A 19071-nucleotide genomic window follows, 5' to 3' on the forward strand; every position below is an offset into this window, starting at 1 on the left:
ATGGACTAGTTGTCACATGGAGAGATTGTCATCAAGGCTATTTCTCATTAATCACAATGTTTTAGTCAATTGCACAAATGTTTTCTCTAGCAGCGGTTGTGTATGTTGGTTTCAAACACCTAATTCCAATAGAGGGTTTTCACGACGTCATCAATCCGGAAGTCGGCCGTGTTGGGAGGCATTGAACGTAAACACTGCTATTGAACCTAATGGATATCGCAGATATTGCTGGAGAAAAAAAATGTTCTTCTTTAGAAATAATTGAAAATAAAGTGCTTTAATGCAAGTCGGTTACACCCGAGAATCGCTATAGCATCACGTGCAGTATAATTCATTATTTTCTACTCCGAACTTCACTCACGACACGAGTCAGTAGTATTTAACGTTACTGTGTGTAGTTTAATTTAACTATACTACATGAATGTAGACACACACTCACATTCATGGGTGAAGAATCACTGTAACACATTTAAGAGACACGCTGTTTTATTAAATAACTTCGTGATTTAGTTAAAGGGGACCATACTGTGTATGCGTGTGATTAAATGGTGATTTTAAACAAAAAAACTTCCAAAAGTTTTCTATGAGAATAAGGTTTAGGGGTATGAGTTGATTGGCGAACAAAATAAGTAGTTCACTACGTCGGGATGAGAAATATAGGAGATTGGGTCGTCAGTCCTTATACTGTATGTATGTGATGTTACTGCATATGGCCATTGTGATTCCTATTAACCACCAATTAACTTTAGTTTGTCAAAATATCGCGCCCTTTCCTGCTTACCAAGTCCTTCTCTATATGATTTAGCGTTTTTTCCGTGGTTTAGACATCATAAATTAGTAGAACAACGTCTTATGCAGTACATTAACTGTGCAATCCATGCTGTTGTTTAGATCCGAGCATCTCCAATATGGCCGCGCATCCGGGTAACTGACCAAACCGTGACGTAGGTGCAAACCCTCTATACAGAGAATTTCTATAAAGATATATTTTTATACATGTCAAGTGGGGGAAATTTGTCAGGTGTTTTTTTTGTGTTGTAATTTTCAAACAATTTGTTAATAAGTAATTAAAAAAAGCCACAAGGTTGCCTATAGTTATTTTAAATGCTAATTTGTAAGGTTGTTTTTAAACCTTGTATAGTATTTTAAATGTTAAAACCAAAGCACAAACACAAATCAACCCCAAATGCTCTAATTTTACTTTCCTTTTACGTCCACCCGATATGACCAATGTTTTAAAAACACGTGATCTAAAAGACAGAAAACAAACATGTGATCCGATAGGAGGATGACATCAAAGTACCGCGAGAGCGACTCGCGGTACTTTGATGTCATCCGCCTGTCGTATGTTACGTCGTCGCATGAAGTCGAACTGACCTATAGACTTCATTTAAATCCAATTTCTAATGTTTAAAATAATCATTTTAAACCCTACATGTAGCCATTGGCGTCATTACCTCGTTCTGTTAACGTTTACATATCCGCCCCTCCTCCACGACAAGTGCTCCGTCTTCAGAACGTGGTGACGCAATGTGCGTCATGACGCCGGAGAGGCTGTGATGACGACGGGACTCCACAGTGGGACGGGCCGACTCTGCAAATGGCTACGAGGTGCAATTTGTCGATTTGTTCGTCGTTAATCTCCACTCGTGCGGCTCGGAAGAAAGCAAATTTGCAGGCTGCCATCAGGTGAGTGAAGCGGGTGCTTTTGATCCGGGATGCGGGTGTTTTTCGCGGTGTTTTGAGGCCTTATCCTAGGGGTCCGCCCTCCGCCTCGCGACAACAACAACAACATCAGACACCGACACGGGCCTCGGCTGAGGAGAAACGTTATAAATGCCTCGTCTGAAGGGTTAAAATGCGTTGGGTCCCTAAGCTTGTTGTTACCAAGTATGTCTGATTTAAACTTCATCGCCGGAGAAAGCGGAAACGCGTCTGTTCAACTCGATTTTGTCGGTTTAGTTCGCTCGCGCTCCGGTCAGTCAGTGAATCAGCTGCCGCGCCACTGACTGACAGTTCGAGCTCGAGCCCCTGACAAAAAATAGCCATGGTAACCAGCTTCTGACAAACATTCCCCATAGTGACCACTTTCTGACAAACATTTGCCATCGTAATCACTTTCTGACAGAAACTTCTGGAAAGCAGTTTACGATAAATAATAAAATGATATTACAGTGACTGTTATTGGGATGAAACGGTTCTAAATTGCAATAAAACAATAACAATGTATCTAATTTTTTGCACTAAAAAGTGACCTTGTAAAAGTGAAATTGCACCAAAAAACTTTCATAATCTTATTTTCATTTTCAGTCAGTAATTGTAGTATCTGCGGTATTTGGGTGACCTGCAATTGACTACTGTATGGCACAAAAATGGTGTATGGTTGATTGAAACTTACTGATACAGAATATTATAATTTTTCTTGTTTTATTGCAATGATGAGTAATGTCTGTTCCATCCTTTTTTTGGTAGCAGCACCAGTAAGTGATATTTTGATGGAAACTGGTTACCATGGTGATTTTTGGAGGAGGCCTGGAAACAACAGTAACACGTGTTTGGTTTGTTATGCTGCTGGATGATTTTACAGTACCCTTCTGCTCTTGTTTTGGTGTCTGATTTCTCATGTGCGGTGAACCCAAGTCATGGTGTGTGTTTGGCTGGAATGAAATGAATCTGGTTAGGAATCAAGCCAGCTTGCCTAATCATCGCACATGTGTGCCATTTAAACACAACAGTAGATAAAACATGAATGATTGTGTGTTTGCTGTAACTGTGTGTTTAGAGTCTGGCTAATCAATTGTAAACTAGGGTAAGGGGGGGCCCCCGGGTGTTTCAGTTTGTGAATGAAGCTCATGGTAGGCCAACAAATTAAATGATTGACATCCATTCGTGGTTCATAAAATGAAGAAGTGTTTCGATACGCAAGTCACACAAAATATCAATGTGTCATCTCCAAACTGATCGTAGAGCTTTTCTCAGAACTGCTCGAATGTTGCTGAGCCTTTTTTGCAATGACTATAAAACAACTGTTGTTAATCTGATTTTAAAACCAAAGTTTATAGAGATTAGAAGGTTCACTATAGTTCATCATATTAAACTGTAGGCACCCTTGTCTTTGCTCTCCAGGTCAATCTCAATTTAAGTCTAACAAACTTTACTTTAGTAAACCTCAATGCAGTTTCTTTAAAGAGTGTATTGTTTCAGTGTGTAATGTTGCTGTGTTTGAAAGTAAGCTGTCTGCCAAGTTGTAAATCTGAAGGTGAATGAATAACAAAGTTATTGGCTTGGAAAAGAGGGAGTCGATTCTGAATCGCGCAAACGAGTCGTCCCGAGTCCGCTTCGCGGACCGCCGTGGATTTACGTCACTACATTTAGTCCCCGCCTACGTTTTGCTAGGACTGCCCGTGAAAACTTCACTCTTCTCCCCCAAACACTGTAGCTCATGAGCTTCATTCGCGGTAGCCAATCACAGCAGACTACACCATCTGACCAATCACATCAGACTAGGCTAGCGGAAAGGAGGGCCTTAGACAGATGAATGGTGGAACGAATCGTTTGAGAGTCAGTCAAGAAGTAAGGTTAGTGTTTTTACACCTTCTGTGTACATAAACTTGTTGTTGGACACTCCATAAACCAAAGTAGGACCTTAAAAATCCCTAGTTATGTACTCTTTAACATAAATTCCACTTGGTTTGTATTACGTAATCCAATGACATTCACACTTTAAGTTTAAATTTTAGGTTTACTCGACTCCCAGATAACCATAATACTATAGGAACTGTGCTTGTAGGTTATGAGAAATTTTGCAGAACTAGGCAAACTGATGTCAGTGCCATCGTTTAAAAAGCTTCATGCCTTTTTCCCGACTGTTTTTTTTTTATACCAGTTTAATCACCGTTGAAGTCATCAGAGGCAAATCAAAAACTGCACCGTTCACATGACACAGGCCTCTAAATGCTGTGTGCTTTTTAGTGTAATGAAACTGAATCAGTCCCCGGGTTGGTTAAGGAATGAGAGCGCACAATCTGGCCTGACCTGCAGGATTGTAGGAGCGACACCTGAGATGAACAGAAACACTGAACGCTTCTTCTGCCCACCTGCAGTCAGTTGACCTGAATGCAAGTCGAGAATTCTCCAGATAGACTGTGTTCGTTACAGAGGGCTTTGTGAACCCCCAGCAGTTTTGTGGGGCCTGATGTGTGCAAGGAGAACCTTCTACCTGGAAGTGTGTTTTTGTATACGGGCCAGTATGAAAATGTTTTGCTTGGGATCACGGCACAAGACTGACTCATTTTATTTAATACCATTTTTTGTTTATACATAGAACGATTCACATGCCATCCAATATTATAGTGTTGTTTTAGCAGTCACGAGACACAGGACCAATCAGAGGAGTGACCCTCGTATCGCCCGTCAGCTGTAGTAAATGTGAGAGTTTGTCTGTAAGAGATATGTTTTATCTGTGGTTTCCAGTCTGCATGAATGTGGCCTCCACCGGTAGAATGTGTCTGTGAATTTTTGGTTGTGGGTGATGTCGCCTTCTGGCCATGAACTCGCTGCACACTGTCCATATGACACGCAAGGTTACTTACACGCACCCACTTAAATGGTTTGGTATGTGAAGACTATTTCCTTTTAGTTTGGATGCATATGTAGTGAAAGGGGTTTTTACATAGTAAAGAAATTATAATCAAATGCCGTTTTGTAGGGCACGTCTTATTGTAAACAGATATTAGAGTTTAATGAAATTAAGTTGCGTTTTAGTGTATATTTATTAGGTTGAAGCCATCTACTGTATATAATAATGTACTCGCAGAAGTTGATATTATACACTTTTAAGAGAAATGCCTGCTTTTTTCCTCTTAACTATTGTTGATGTCATGTTGTATGGTTTGTTTCGTGCAGTTGTGCTTATCGAGGGCAAGGCGTCTCAATATTGTGTGTCGAATATTTTTGCTTGTTGACTTAATAACAATTTTTGAATGTTGAAATGTCGAAGTAAAGTCATTTGTATCCCCAATAAACATTTAATTATCAGAGATAATACTGGAGATGTTTGGCTGTCATCCATTGCTTTATGTTTTTCTGAAAGCTCTACACAACCACTCCAGACGCACACTTTGCCCACAGAGATATTTACCAAACTGTGAAAAGCCACATTGACAGAGATGATGGTCTGATTTTTTTCTCCTTTCTCCTCAGGCTTCAATGTCATAACTGAGTGACGGTGGTGACACAAGATTATCTAAAACAAACATCACCTCATTGGCTTCAGGATTTTGGTAAGAACAAGAAACTTGCATGCTTCAGTTGCAACTGGGAAATATGTCTACAAAATGATACACCTTTATTTTCAGTATTGTATGTTTGAAAGTTGCTTTGTTTTATACAGACTAAAGTCAGCGAGCGAACAAGCCGTACAAGACAGACAGTACTGCACCCACACTCCTTCACCGGGGCTATGGTAAACAAACATTACCAGAATCTCTGTTTTCCTTCTGCACAGCTGCCCGACAGCGGTTCAGATGCTGAATGGGAAACTGCTCATTGATTGCGCTCGCTTTTTAACCAGCTGAAATGAACGGCACTCGGTGTCAAAGTCCTTTCCGGAATCAATGCCCTCTTTAGACAGACCAACAGACAAAAAATGTGTGAATGTCACTAGCGTGCTGCTTGTTATAAAACACTTTCAGCTACAGAATCTGATTAGATTAGCCATAATTGCCGCCTTGGTCAAGTAGCTGATATGCATCCATAAACACCATTTTGTATTCAAAAGTCAATCAAGACCATAGCTTACAGTCATTTGACTACTTTTTAACACAGATAAACATGTCACCCATCAGAAGGAACCGAAAGTGTGCAATAACAGTGAGGTGTCTGCTTTGTTTCTCACGTTCCTGTTTGTGGGTGTGTGTGTATTTCTTTAGTGAATCACGCCTTATGCACCTCTGTGCTGACAGTTTTAACACATCCCTCCAGTCTTTGTGTGAATGCTGATGAATGTGTTTGTTTAAACATTCCTAATGAGTTGTGCGGTTTCTTGTTTATTTGCTCTTCTGTGCCCATAATTCCTGCCCCTTGTCCGGCCCCTCTAGTGTGTGTTTTGAAGTGTGTATGCCCATTGTCAGCGCTACACACAGACTACTATCTAGTGTACACATACACGTCAGTTACCTGAGTTTTATAAATGCTGATTTTGTCATTACAGACCTGCTTGTTTGTTTGGTTTATGCATGTGATTGCCAGATTACTCATAGAACAGTATATGAGCCAGACCGATTAATGTCTGGTGTATTTAAACTGGTGTGTGTCATGCAGCACCGGACTGGCCATCGGGAGAACCAGGACGATTCCCGGTGGCCTGTCGACTGATTTGGCCTGCTGCCAGCTATGCGAGCGGATAGCATTTAAGGGCGTGTGTCCAGGTTTGTGCGTGAGCAAAAGAATTCCGCGTGTGTGCATAGAGGTTCGTGCTCTCACACATCAATATTGACGTAATTTCACACTACAATATCGCGCTCTTGACATTTGTCAGTCAAAGCACGCCATAAAAGACTGACATAGTTGGCTTGTCGTTGGACATTCGATATTTGTGAATTTAGGGACCGTCAACAAAGTGACATTCACGTTTGTAACGTCAATAGCATTCAAATGGAAAACAGTCATAAAGCAGTGAAGGAGAGATTATTGACAGCACTGTATTATTGACAGAACTGTATTTATTTATGTATGTATTTACTGTATTTATATAAACACACTGTCAGTCTAATTAATTGATGCCGTATTGTGTGATGATTACAACGCATTCTACATTTAATAAAAAAATTAGGTTCATGGTTTCTAGTTGTGGTTTGTGGCCTGGATGAGTGTGGGATTTCCCGGCCTGAATTTGTGTCCTAGTCCGGCCCTGGTGTCATGTAAGGAATAATTGACGACGGACCGTTGAAATCTTAGAAAATAATGCACACCCCGAGGTGGTAATGCGCGAAGTGGCTTTATTTAGTGGCTTTATTTAGTGGAATTATTCCGCTTATACCACGGTTAGCACGTTGTTCTGATGTTTGCTGTCAATACATTTTTACGATATTTACCCTGGAATGCGCTAATTTCTAATAGGACTAATTTCTTTCGCGTATCATCTCAAGCCGTTGCTTGAGCCTGTATGCAGTTATCAGAGAGGAAGACAGACAGCACAGCGCATATGCTCATGAGTTTGGTTCATTTAGACAGAAAAGCCACAGTACCGATGGTTGTTTTCGTCGTATTTAACAGCCTGATCATATCAGAAAAGCATTTGGAGAGAAAACATGACACAGAGTTTTCTGGGCCAGCTGCGTCTCTCACAGTGCCATAGAAAGCTTGCTGCTGTGTATTTAAAGGCCGTTTATCTAGTCCATAGACGTATTTTTTTACTTTAAGCCAATCATTAAACAAATAATTCCTGTCGTTTTTTGTTATTTTCATGTTTCTAAGTGTTATCTTTAACCCGCTGATTGTGTCATGTGATTGGCCGCTTGCTTTCGTTTGTCGTCTGGACAGTCCAGCACTGCACTGCCACCTGTCGTTGTTGTTGAAATTGTCATGCCGTCCATAAATATTAATCGTTATTTCTTCTCAGACAATGGAAATTATGACTGGAAGTCATTTTGTTTGTTGTTAGATCTTTATTCAGTGGTGGACCGCAGGCTTGCTTGGCGCAGTGATATCAAACTGTTATTCAGTCAAATGATCTGGAACTACTTTATAGATGTGCGTTTGACTGAAAAATAATGCACACCCGTAGAACGTTCGTCAGCCAATCAGAATGAAGCATTCCACAGCCCCGTGGTATAATTGCTATTATTAAACTGTATTCTCTCCTGTCAACTGTCAATATCCAAAAGAGTGTGACATCACTGTATTAACATCTAGTTTTTTTATGCTTTATAGGTTATATATGATTAAAATGAAGATTTATAATCAGACCTCATACATACATGTCTCATCCCCTGCACTCCCATGTTATTGCCAGTGTTTACATATGCATCAAGCCTGTACCTCAAACTTAGTAGCGATAACAGCATAGACTGATGAGAAAATCTAAACGCAGACCGCTAAGAGACTAAGTAGGCCTATAATGGGTTGGTTAGAGTCAGTGGGCGGCACTTTAGGACACAACCCGATCCTGTCCTGAAGACTCTTATGTTTGAGTCAGACATGGCAACGTGGCCTGCTTCTCACACAGTGTGCCCCCTATTTGTGGAACCAGAGTCTAAACATTCTTTACCAATCTGAATGTTCAAGGCTAGCGCTGGCCCGTAGCCTTATTCCTGTGTACAGACGTGAATGGAATGGCTTATGCTGAGCACGCCGGAGCTCTGAGACTGTGGGTGGATCTAAAACTACTCACACAGAGCGTGTCAAAGGCTAAACTCCAAAATATGTGTCTATATTTGATTTTTTTTCTGCAAAACTAACAAAAACTCACCTCATGAAGTTGGTTGAAAGAACGATGATTCTTTTGTTTAGCATTTTTCATCACTACGTAATTCTTGATTTGCCGTTTGCTGTAGTTTTGATAAAGAATGAACGTGTTCAGACTGCTGTGCTTTGTGTACGGATGTTCTGATGGTGTACGTGATCATAATTGCATTTGTTGAAGTGAGCAGCTATGTTTTACCATAGCCCAGTGTCCTGACATGCTTACGTTACACTGTATTTAGTTACAGGAGTGCCTGTCATGTCACAAATAACAGAAGTGACCTCACAGCAGGAAGTCATGGCAAACTTTGCCTTTGCTCTTACATCTGTTGTGCCGCCCTGAACCCCAGCCATCAGTAGTATGGGTTTAGGGAATGCTGCGATGACTTTGTCCTCAGTTTACCTGAGGTGTTCACAGATTTCATCTCGGGTTTAGTCATGAGCAGTGGAGCAATGTTATATCCGTATCAGGTTGACCTTTGGCCGCTGAGAGCTATAAAACTGGAAAATGACTTGAGTCAACACTATTTACACCATTACAAACGCAATACACTCTCCTGCTAACTGCCTTTTTATCAAATGCTAAACAAATGTTAAATCTCATGTTTTGTCTGACAGGAGGAGGAGGGGGAGCAGAGTCTGGAGTGCATCCAGGCCAATCACATCTTCCCTCGGAAGCCCCCCGTCCTGGAGGAAGAAGATCTTCAGGTAAGCAGAGATTAAGACTTATGCATGCTCTGCTTGAAGTGAGTTTTCTTCTAGCTCATCGCCAAAATAATTATTTTTTGTGTGCTATGTAATGTATGGCATCGCCATGTCCCCCTACCGTCTGCACATCAAGTTTAAAGAGTCGGTTGTTAATGTGAGTGTCACATGTACAATTTACGTTTCAGGCACACAATGTATCATTAGTTAGGTCAACATTTGTTCAAGCTATCATTAGATGTTGTGCATCTTTGGATGTCCACTGCTGATTAGCCAATCCCATAATGCTCTGTGAAGGAGGTAGATACAGTTAAGGGGGAGACTTTGATAGTAAATTTCTTCATGACAGTACTGAAAAGTTTCATCTAATAACAATGTGAACTGTTTCTCCCACTTTGTGTTCTTGTGCACACTAACGTGATGGAGTTTGTCAGTTCGCTAAAGCTAACCAGTGCAGTTTGTAGTAAGGTTTTAAACAGGGCCTTAGTCCCACATCGTACAAAGAACATTTTCTTTTCTCTTCATGTTTTGAAAATGTTAATATTAGTAAATGAAATTGGTGGTAGATGTTTGGTTGGATGTAAATGGTGGCATTCGTGCGATTATCTCTTGATACGATGATGTCGTTGCAGGTGCCCTTTCCAGAGCTCCATGGAGAATTTACAAAGTTCGTGGGCCGGGCGGAGGATGCCGTCATCGCCATGTCCCCCTACCGTCTGCACATCAAGTTTAAAGAGTCGGTTGTTAATGTGAGTGTCACATGTTTATGAGTACAATTTACGTTTCGGGCACACAATGTATCATTAGTTAGGTCAACATTTGTCACAATTGCGCACATAATTACAGGTCAGTGAAGCATCGCTTGCTTACTGTATGTCAGAATCAGATTCTTTAAATAGAAATTGAGCAGAAATCAAACGCTTGTCGCTTGTGCGATCGTAGCCTTGCTCATCTGCTGCTGGTTTACATTAATTATTCCAGAATAAAGTGACAGAGTCTAAAGTGATGTATTTTGCTGTAGTGAATGTGTCTCGTGGTCTCTCAAAGACTACTGTATGCTGTGCTGGGAATGTTGCTAAATTTAGAGGCCACAGTTTATGTGAAGGGTATGTAGGGACAGTGGACCACAGGCGCTATGACAGTGGCTGTATGTGTGTGTATTGAACAGCTCGGTCTATTAGTTTTTCTTGAGCCTGTTGCCATGGTTGCAGTGGCTTTTTAATTGGGAATCGTCCACCTCCATGCTTTCAACCTGATACTGTATTAAGGTTCTGCTTAAGTTTGAATAATCTGCTGTACTGTACTACCTCAGCAGACATGATCCAGAAACCCTGTGCTCATGCCAGAGGTCCACAAGAGCCACTTTACTGACAATACGACTTGTAATACGACAATACGAAATAGCTCTTGCTAAGCTTTTATGAAGTGCATTATCGTCAACACGCTTTTTCTTTCGGTAAATATTCGTTTTTGGTACTTTGGTAGTAACCAACAGCATGCAGATAATGTCGGGGTTAGGTCGCAAATACACCAGAACTTTCTCTCATCTGTGCTCTTTTGTTAGTGAATAGATGGATGGGGCGGATGAGTTCGTAGCTGAACGGTTCAGCGCTCGCATGAGCTGATTCATCAGATCTGATCTGTGACAGTCACATATTCACAGAGTAAATGAGTGTGACTCTCTGTGTGCCTGTGAAAGAGGGTGTGTGTGTTTGATGTGTGTGTTTGAGACACAGTGTGTTGCGTAGCTGCGCTGGCGTGACCACAGTCCTGTGCGTGAGGCAACAGAAGTGTTGTAAGAGCAACTGTACAGTTTGTGCGGTGTGATATTTCGTCATCGTGAAACATTTCATTATGGGTCACTCCTCACCGTGGTTAAAAACGACGGCCGTGGAAAGCAGCAAAGTGTGCGGAGTGATAATTTAAAACAAAATCTTTGAGATGTTATCATGTGTGTTGCAGTCTTTCATGCCCCTTCAGCAAATACCCGAGGAATGTGGTCAGGTTAATGCGATGGAATTAAACCGCAGCCCAGGAATGTGTGTACATCAAGCAAGCCAAAACTCGAACTGTGCACATTCATCTCATGATCCGGGCAAAGCTCTTCATTCTCTTTCTCTCTGTCTTTGTGAACAGAATTGTTCGTGTGAGGTGTCAGTAAGTAATCACTGAACGCTTTGTCTGCATGCTGTGGCGAGCTGCAGTTTGGGCACGTTGTGATATCAGTAGTTGCAGGAGTTGCATGGGGTTGGTCGACATGTGATCACGTGCAAGTTCCAAAGTTTAAAAGAGGAACTGCGTCGCAGAGCTGTCCACACACACCAAAGTCTGCTTTATTGTCAGTTCTGCCACATGTACAGTACATGCATATAGAGGACTGAAATGTCGCTACTCTCAGACCCATGGTGCATACAAATAACACTAACACAGAATAAAAATATATTAAAAAAATACAGATTGTGTGTATATATATACTGTATATATATATGTGTGTAAAATAGAACTTTACAAGCAGGGATATTAAAAAAGAAAAGAAAAAGAAGATAAAGTGCAAACCAATGAAATATACAACAGATGATTGCTGCTGACTGGCATGGCGAAGTTCAAGCTTAATGTTCTGGAGCTGTAGAACAATGAATGAGTTTGTCTAAAAACAAGCTGTAGACTTTAATCACTAACAAATGATGTCGATAAACTCAAAGCCCAGGTCTAAAGTCAGGGAGGCAACAACTGCCCTTTTTTATTTGTGTAAAATAAAAATATCTTTTATGCCAAAAAACTAAACTAAATTGCAATTTTAAAACAAATTCCAAATCAAATAAAAAAATTATTAATCAAGTCTCTTTAATATAAACAAGCTAAGAGTTGTCTGTGCTTTTCCTAACTTGAATGTTTTTAAATTGTTCTGAGAAATATCAGCATATCCACGTTTACCAAGTTTGCGGTAAACACAGCGGCCCCTGCTGTTCAAAACACGTATTGTGATTCATTTAACATCTCAACCGACTTGAATCGTCACATATTATAATCGATTTTCAACCGGCTCACGGTGAATCGTTACAGCCCTACTAGGGGTGGGAATCATAGGGTGCATGGCGATACGATACAGTTCGCGATACATGACGATACCGATAATATCATGATGTGGCAATTCTACAATAATCGATATATTGTTTGGCAATTCTATAACGATACATCACCATATCTGCCTAACTATGAAATCAAAATGCCCACGAAAAGGATAAGTGCAACATTTGTCTCTTTATTCAAGTCCACAAAACTTTGTTCAGTAGGTGAATTAATAACCTATTACCAACATGAGTAATATTTCAAGTAAATTAAACATTTTATGCTAAAATTAAAGCATTATCTTTTGTAAACTGACACATTTAACACATTACATTTTTTTTATACTGGCACATTTCTAAATTTAACAGCCACTTATTTAAACCTTTGAACATCTTAGTATGGAGGACTAAACCTGCAAAAATTATAAATAAATAAATGTATAAATAAATAAATATATAAACGAATAAATGTAATAATATGAAAATAAATAAAGGAATGAATGGTTTGATTAAAAAAAAAATCGTTTTAGCTATTATTGATCTTAGCTTTAACTTTTCTTTTTCTTTTTTAAATTGATTTATTATTTTTTGTGTCCATTTTTTTATTATNCAAGACACAGAAAAGTAAGAATAAATTCAAGAATAAATAAATAAAAGTGGAAATAAATACATGCGATAATAAACAAATATAAAAATAAATAAACGTATACATAAATAAATGTAAAAATAAAAGGAAATGATAAATAAAATAATCTAAAATAAATAATAATAATAATAATAAATTATTAAAAAATGGACACAAAAATAATAAATCAATTAAAAAAATGAAAAGAAAAGTTAAAGCTAAGATCAATAATAGCTAAAACGAATTATTTTGTTTTATCAAACCATTCATTCCTTTATTTATTTTCATATTATTACATTTATTCGTTTATATATTTATTTATTTATACATTTATTTATTTATAATTTTTGCAGGTTTAGTCCTCCATATCTTAGTGTTAACCAGCTTAAATAAAATAAACCTAAAACAAACATTGCAGTGCAGCAGCTTGCATTAAATCTAAGCACATTAAGGTTAATTCACAAATATGCATTGAGCATCATTTATTTTACACGCAATCCTAAACTCTTTCTCAGACTAGTTTCTTCACGTTTCCCTCATTTGCGGGTTAAGCGCCACCCAGTGGATCCATGATGTAATAACGCTTGGAAACTATTCAGAGCGTCTTGTTTTATCAATTAATTAATTAAATAATATCCATATTTGGCGCAGCGTATCGATTCACATATCGCACGGAGAAGGACGACGATACATCGCCATATCGATATATTGTCACACCCCAATCCCTACTAAAAACTTGTAAATCAGGTGGATTTAATCCTTTGCGTTGTTTGGGTTAATTTTGTCGTCTGGGTACAGATGCTGTGTGGTGTGGTGATGCTAAACTCACACAATAATGGCACTTGTCTGTCTGATCTGTCTCTTTCAGTCTCACTCTGTGTTTGTCTCTCTCAGGTTCCCCTTCAGTTGATAGAAAGTGTAGAATGTCGGGACATGTTCCAGCTCCACATCACCTGCAAAGACTGCAAGGTCATCAGGTGAGTGACTACATCACACACACACGCACACGCACACACACACACACACACACACACACACACACACACACACACACACGCAGATGAAATCTTTGTTTATCCTGTTTGCCGTTCGTCTCTGTCCTGTCAGTCACTGATGCAATGATCGTCACGTGTTTTGACAGGTGCCAGTTCTCCACCTTTGAGCAGGGTCAGGAGTGGCTGAAGAGGCTGAGCGCTGCGGTCCGTCCTCCATCTCACATAGAAGATCTCTTTTCTTTCGCCTTCCACGCGTGGTGTGTGGAGAAGGAACAGCACGGAGATCTTTGCAGACCAGGTGCTTCATCAGATGCTCACGGGAGCTGTTCAGTGTTTTTATTGCATACTGACTCGTTTTAACATTCTTTTTGTCAAATCTTTAAAAGGTATTTAGAGATATTTAGAGAACTTCTTCAACTCTATACGAAAGCCTGGTTACGCACGACTGTCTGCCTCCCTTCTGCATTTATCACTTTCTCTTGTTTTTTACTTTCTTTATCGCCTCCATTGATCAGGTGATCATGTGACATCACGTCTTCATAATGAGGTGGAGCGGATGGGCTTCGACACTCAGAACGCCTGGAGAATATCCGAGATCAACAAGAATTACAAGTGAGTTTCATAACACAAATGGGCTCTCTGTGTTTAAACGCATTTGAACACATCCTGTCCGGGACAAGCAGTCCGTGATGAGGGCCTTGCCCAGGGTGAGATGACTTTAGACGGGCATCAATCAGCCTCATGCCCTGCTCTGATAACAGTGCCCTCCGTTTGCCCCCTGGCATTGCCAGGATGTGTTCCAGTTACCCTCAACTGCTGCTGGTGCCAGCCTGGATTACAGATACGGAGTTGGACAACGTGGGCACCTTCCGCTCCTGGAAGAGAATCCCTGCTGTGGTTTACAGGTCAGTCCGTCTTGTATCTTGTTTTGACCAAATCTAACACCACGTTCAAGTCGTGTTGAGTGCTTTGTGAGTGTGAAAATGTTGCTAGACACCATCACAGCCAATCAGAAGAGTGTTTGAAGGAGATCTGTCGCCACACATCAAAGGAGCAACACTTAAACACGATGGAAAATAAATGATCTGTTGTCGTCTTGCCATATTGATAATTCCAGGACCTTTAGGTGTAGTCCAGATGTTTGTCCACTAAGCTGTCATCTTTCCTCCAGGCACCAGAGCACAGGGGCGGTGATTGCTCGCTGCGGTCAGCCTGAGGTCAGCTGGTGGGGCTGGAGAAACGCAGATGATGAGCACCTGGTGCAGTCTATCGCCAGAGCCTGTGCCGTGGACAGCAGCTCCTGTAAAGGCCTTTCCAACGGCTCGTACACCAACGGAGCTGACCTCTCGGATGTTGACTTCGGTAAGTGACAGCGTTGTCATGATACCAACATTTCAGCAGTCACGCATGGAAAGTTGTGCCATGTTGTATTCATATAGACATTCAGATTGCTGGTGTAGTATATTATTAGATTAAAGCCACCAAAGTTATCTAGCCAAGAGACACTTAAAGGGACAGTTCACCCCAAAATAAAAATTCTGTCATCATTTACTCACCCTTCAAACCTGTATAAATGTCTCTGTTCTGTTAAACACAAAGAAAGATATTTGTAAGAATTTGAGAAATTTTCCGTTATGTGACATCATCCACTACCATAGTTGGAAAAAAATATTTATATTTTGTTGTTCTGTTGAACACAAAGTGAGATATTTTGAAGAATGTAGGAACATAAACAGTCCTTCTATGACAGTCTATGAAATTGCTAACATTCTTCCAAATGTCTTCCTCGGGTCATTTAAACGGGTATGAAATGACATGAGGATTAGCAAATGATGACAGAATTTTCATTTTTTGGGTGAACTATCACTTTAAGGTGTTTAAGCACACAATCCAAGACCATAAAATCTTATTTACCTAGAAATCTCGATTAGCCCATTTACAAGTTCGAACTATTTCGATTATTTCAGTACTCTGCAAGCAGACATTGGGGTGGTTTGTTTTTAATACTCCTCTTGTTTCTTACCGTAGACTCGTCCATGACTAACAGCTCAGAGGTGGAGTCACTGGCCATCCAACCTCGTAAACTTCTGATCCTGGATGCCAGGTCGTACGCGGCAGCCGTGGCCAACAGAGCCAAAGGAGGAGGATGTGAATGTCCAGGTGCTCTCTCACCCTCATTCTTCTGTAACGGCTTCGGTGACATTAATGTTTCCTGTCAGTCATTCTCATTTCGCTGTGTGATAATTCAATGAGTTGATTCATTACAAGAAATCGCTGGTCTCCGCTCAGATGGTTTTGTTTTTATTTACGTGGCTGAGACCGATGTCTGTTGTTCTCTCCTGTAGAGTACTACCCTAACTGTGAGGTGGTGTTCATGGGCATGGCCAACATTCATTCCATCCGCAAGAGTTTCCAGTCTCTTCGCTTCCTCTGCACCCAGATGCCCGATCCTGCCAAGTAAGCCTCCAATGAGCAGCTTACGCTGCAGTCGCAATACAGCCAGCTAGCCAGCGAGCAGGGAGCATTTCGTAAGACAAATGGTTCTCATAAGAGTGAGGCTGACCTTGAAGTTGAATAATACTCAGTTAAGGAGTTTTGGTATACTTGGACTGATGCATTTGTCTGGGTGCTGCTGTGTTCATGTGATGTCACATCAGCCGTAGCAAAGATCACATGATCACATCCGTCTCTCCTCTCAAACTCTTAACAGCTCTCTGCTACTCCACGTCTTTTCCTTCAATTGTTCTCGTCCTGGCATCACTTCTGCCTGTGATTTCCAGTGCTGCGCTGTATTTGCTTCCTATTCCATCTGCAATATTTCCACTCCTGTGTGTTTTAAAGTCAACAGTGTGTCTTCCAAGTGTAGTAATTCTCCCCCTCTCTTTAGTCAGTGCTGTGTCTAAGCAACAGCCTTCGGTTTGTTGTAATAAATAAATCTGGTTCTGATTTGAAATCTCTCTCTGCAGGAGGTTGTACTGTTCTTGGAAAGATCTTTTGTATTTTTAACCGGCCTCCTTCACTGCTAAAAAGGGTGTTATATACTTTTTTTGGTTTAATGCAAGAAACCTTGTTAACCAGACTTATCAGAGTTTAGCATTAAGGCTCACCTGAAGCATTTTCGACAAGTGCTGCGTCGTCGCTACAGCACATGTTTGTTTGTTATGTCTGTGTTATGCTTTGCAAAACTTAAACATTTGGGTTTATTGAAGGTTGGAAACAACCTTCAATTGTGTTGAAGGTTGTTACGAATTCTGATGATTTCCAAAACCAACATATTTTTGTGGTGACTAGAGAAAATGTTGGCAGGGCCTGACCCGGCCAGCAGAATAAAATCTTTGCTTATATAAGTGAATGGTTTACTGTACCTGTTGATTTTCACATAAACATATTCCAGTATTCTTATGACTGTGTTGCATGTAATGCCTGTGTTTGTTTTGTCTTCAGCTGGCTGTCTGCTCTGGAGAGCACAAAGTGGCTGCAGCATCTCTCTCTTCTGCTCAAAGCGTCTCTTCTCGTCTTGAACGCAGTGGACCGCGACCACAGGCCCGTCCTGATACACTGCTCGGACGGATGGGACCGCACACCTCAGATAGCGGCACTGGCCAAACTCCTGCTGGACCCGTACTACCGCACCATTGAGGTGAGATCGACCGCCCTGAAGGATCTTCTGAATTATTACGAGAAGAATTCGTAAGCTATGTCACATGCCGGAAAAATCCACAAAGGCTGCCGTTTGAAATGCGTACAAGGCCATGTTTATGTAGACAATGTTTCCTGACCTGGGAGGACACTACTTCTATTTCACTCCTTATATCCGTTCACAGACAAAACGCTGAAAGGACTCGACCCAACAACCGAGTATTTCTGGTGGTCTTCTGTATCTCTGCTGTTTGTTGATGCATGGTCACGTTTTCACTCTGTAGAAAGTGAATTGGATTGAATCGGTCTGATGGTTTTTGAATTCTCTTTCTCTCAGGGTTTTCAGGTGCTGGTTGAGACCGAGTGGTTGGACTTCGGGCACAAGTTTGCCGACCGCTGCGGTCACGGAGAAAATGCGGAGGACCTGAACGAACGCTGTCCTGTCTTCCTGCAGTGGTTAGACTGTGTTCACCAGCTCCATAGACAGTTCCCATGTTCCTTTGAGTTTAATGAAGCCTTTCTGGTGAGTGGCATTAACGCGAACCTTTTGTCTTTAAAAAAGAATGGATTTTGAGATGATTGTTTGATGTTCTTTAATTGTCATAAGAACCCGCACTGAATTCTTTTGCTGTGATGTTGTCAGGTGAAGCTCGTGCAGCACACATACTCGTGTCTGTTCGGGACGTTCCTGTGTAACAGCGGGAAGGAGCGCGAGGACGGACACATCCAGGAAAGAACCTGCTCTGTGTGGTCTCTCCTCAGACCTGCCAACCGCTCCTTCAGAAACATGCTCTACTCCTCCCATTCTGAGAACGTACGTTCCCTCTCTCCCTGTTACATGTTCACTCCTTTAACTTCACCTCAAGTTTGACCTCTGTGTTCTGATCTCTATCTGTGAACATGAAGCTTCGGAGAGTCTTCATGCATTCCTGGAGCTGCTGTGTCTTTTCCTTTCCTGTCTCTTTAAAATATAATTCTATATATATATATAATGCTTTTTTTTTACTTCAGAACTGCAGGTGTTTTCAGTTGTGTTTTAATTTAAAGTTGATCCTCACATCTCATCTCATAACCGAAACGATGTTTGTATGATTCTCATAAATGTGGCGAGAACACGCCCATGTCATATTTCACCTAAGATCAAAATTAAATTTTGCATGGAAAATGAAACATGTTTTGAACAGATTTTTGCATTGCAATATTATTGCATCACGTTAATGAGAATTGGGGTCGCTTGCTTGCTTTTCATTAAAAAATAGGCTTTACTTTCTTTTATGTAAAGTGTATATGTATTGTTCTTTGATCTAGCCATATTACTTCAGATTAACGAACACGCTGTCAACCTACCGGTTATCTGCTCTTTCTGCCCAGGTTCTCCATCCCGTGTGTCACGTGCGTAATCTCATGTTATGGACAGCTGTTTACCTCCCCAGTTCTTCACCCACAACCGCTTCAGATGACTCCTGTGCCCCCTACCCTGCACCTGGTGCCAACCCTGAGGACCAGCCCCTGGGCAGGTAATTCTTCTGTAACAACCTGAAATCTCCGTACAACATCTTGTTTCAGTTGGAAGCGG

The 19071-nt window shown here is 40.8% G+C and overlaps 1 protein-coding gene across 3 annotated transcripts in view; it reads left to right on the top strand.

Moving 5' to 3' along the window:
• The first annotated feature begins 1557 nt into the window (after positions 1-1557).
• Positions 1558-19071, top strand: part of mtmr3 (myotubularin related protein 3) — a 32028-nt gene continuing 14514 nt past the window's right edge. For 2 of the 3 annotated variants that reach the window (XM_057357603.1, XM_057357604.1), the window contains exons 1-16: positions 1558-1689; positions 5203-5282; positions 5393-5464; positions 9082-9171; positions 9801-9917; positions 13756-13838; positions 14003-14154; positions 14372-14468; positions 14648-14761; positions 15028-15218; positions 15885-16016; positions 16202-16313; positions 17301-17496; positions 17833-18018; positions 18139-18309; positions 18867-19012. In XM_057357603.1, coding sequence (XP_057213586.1) covers positions 5462-5464; positions 9082-9171; positions 9801-9917; positions 13756-13838; positions 14003-14154; positions 14372-14468; positions 14648-14761; positions 15028-15218; positions 15885-16016; positions 16202-16313; positions 17301-17496; positions 17833-18018; positions 18139-18309; positions 18867-19012 — 1790 coding nt within the window. In that variant the 5' untranslated portion in view covers positions 1558-1689; positions 5203-5282; positions 5393-5461. The remainder of the gene's footprint in view (positions 1690-5202; positions 5283-5392; positions 5465-9081; positions 9172-9800; positions 9918-13755; positions 13839-14002; positions 14155-14371; positions 14469-14647; positions 14762-15027; positions 15219-15884; positions 16017-16201; positions 16314-17300; positions 17497-17832; positions 18019-18138; positions 18310-18866; positions 19013-19071) is intronic. The other variant, XM_057357605.1, reaches the window with a different exon arrangement.

The sequence above is a fragment of the Triplophysa rosa genome, linkage group LG17, assembly GCF_024868665.1.
Source record: "Triplophysa rosa linkage group LG17, Trosa_1v2, whole genome shotgun sequence".
NCBI classification, from domain to species: Eukaryota; Metazoa; Chordata; class Actinopteri; order Cypriniformes; family Nemacheilidae; genus Triplophysa; species Triplophysa rosa.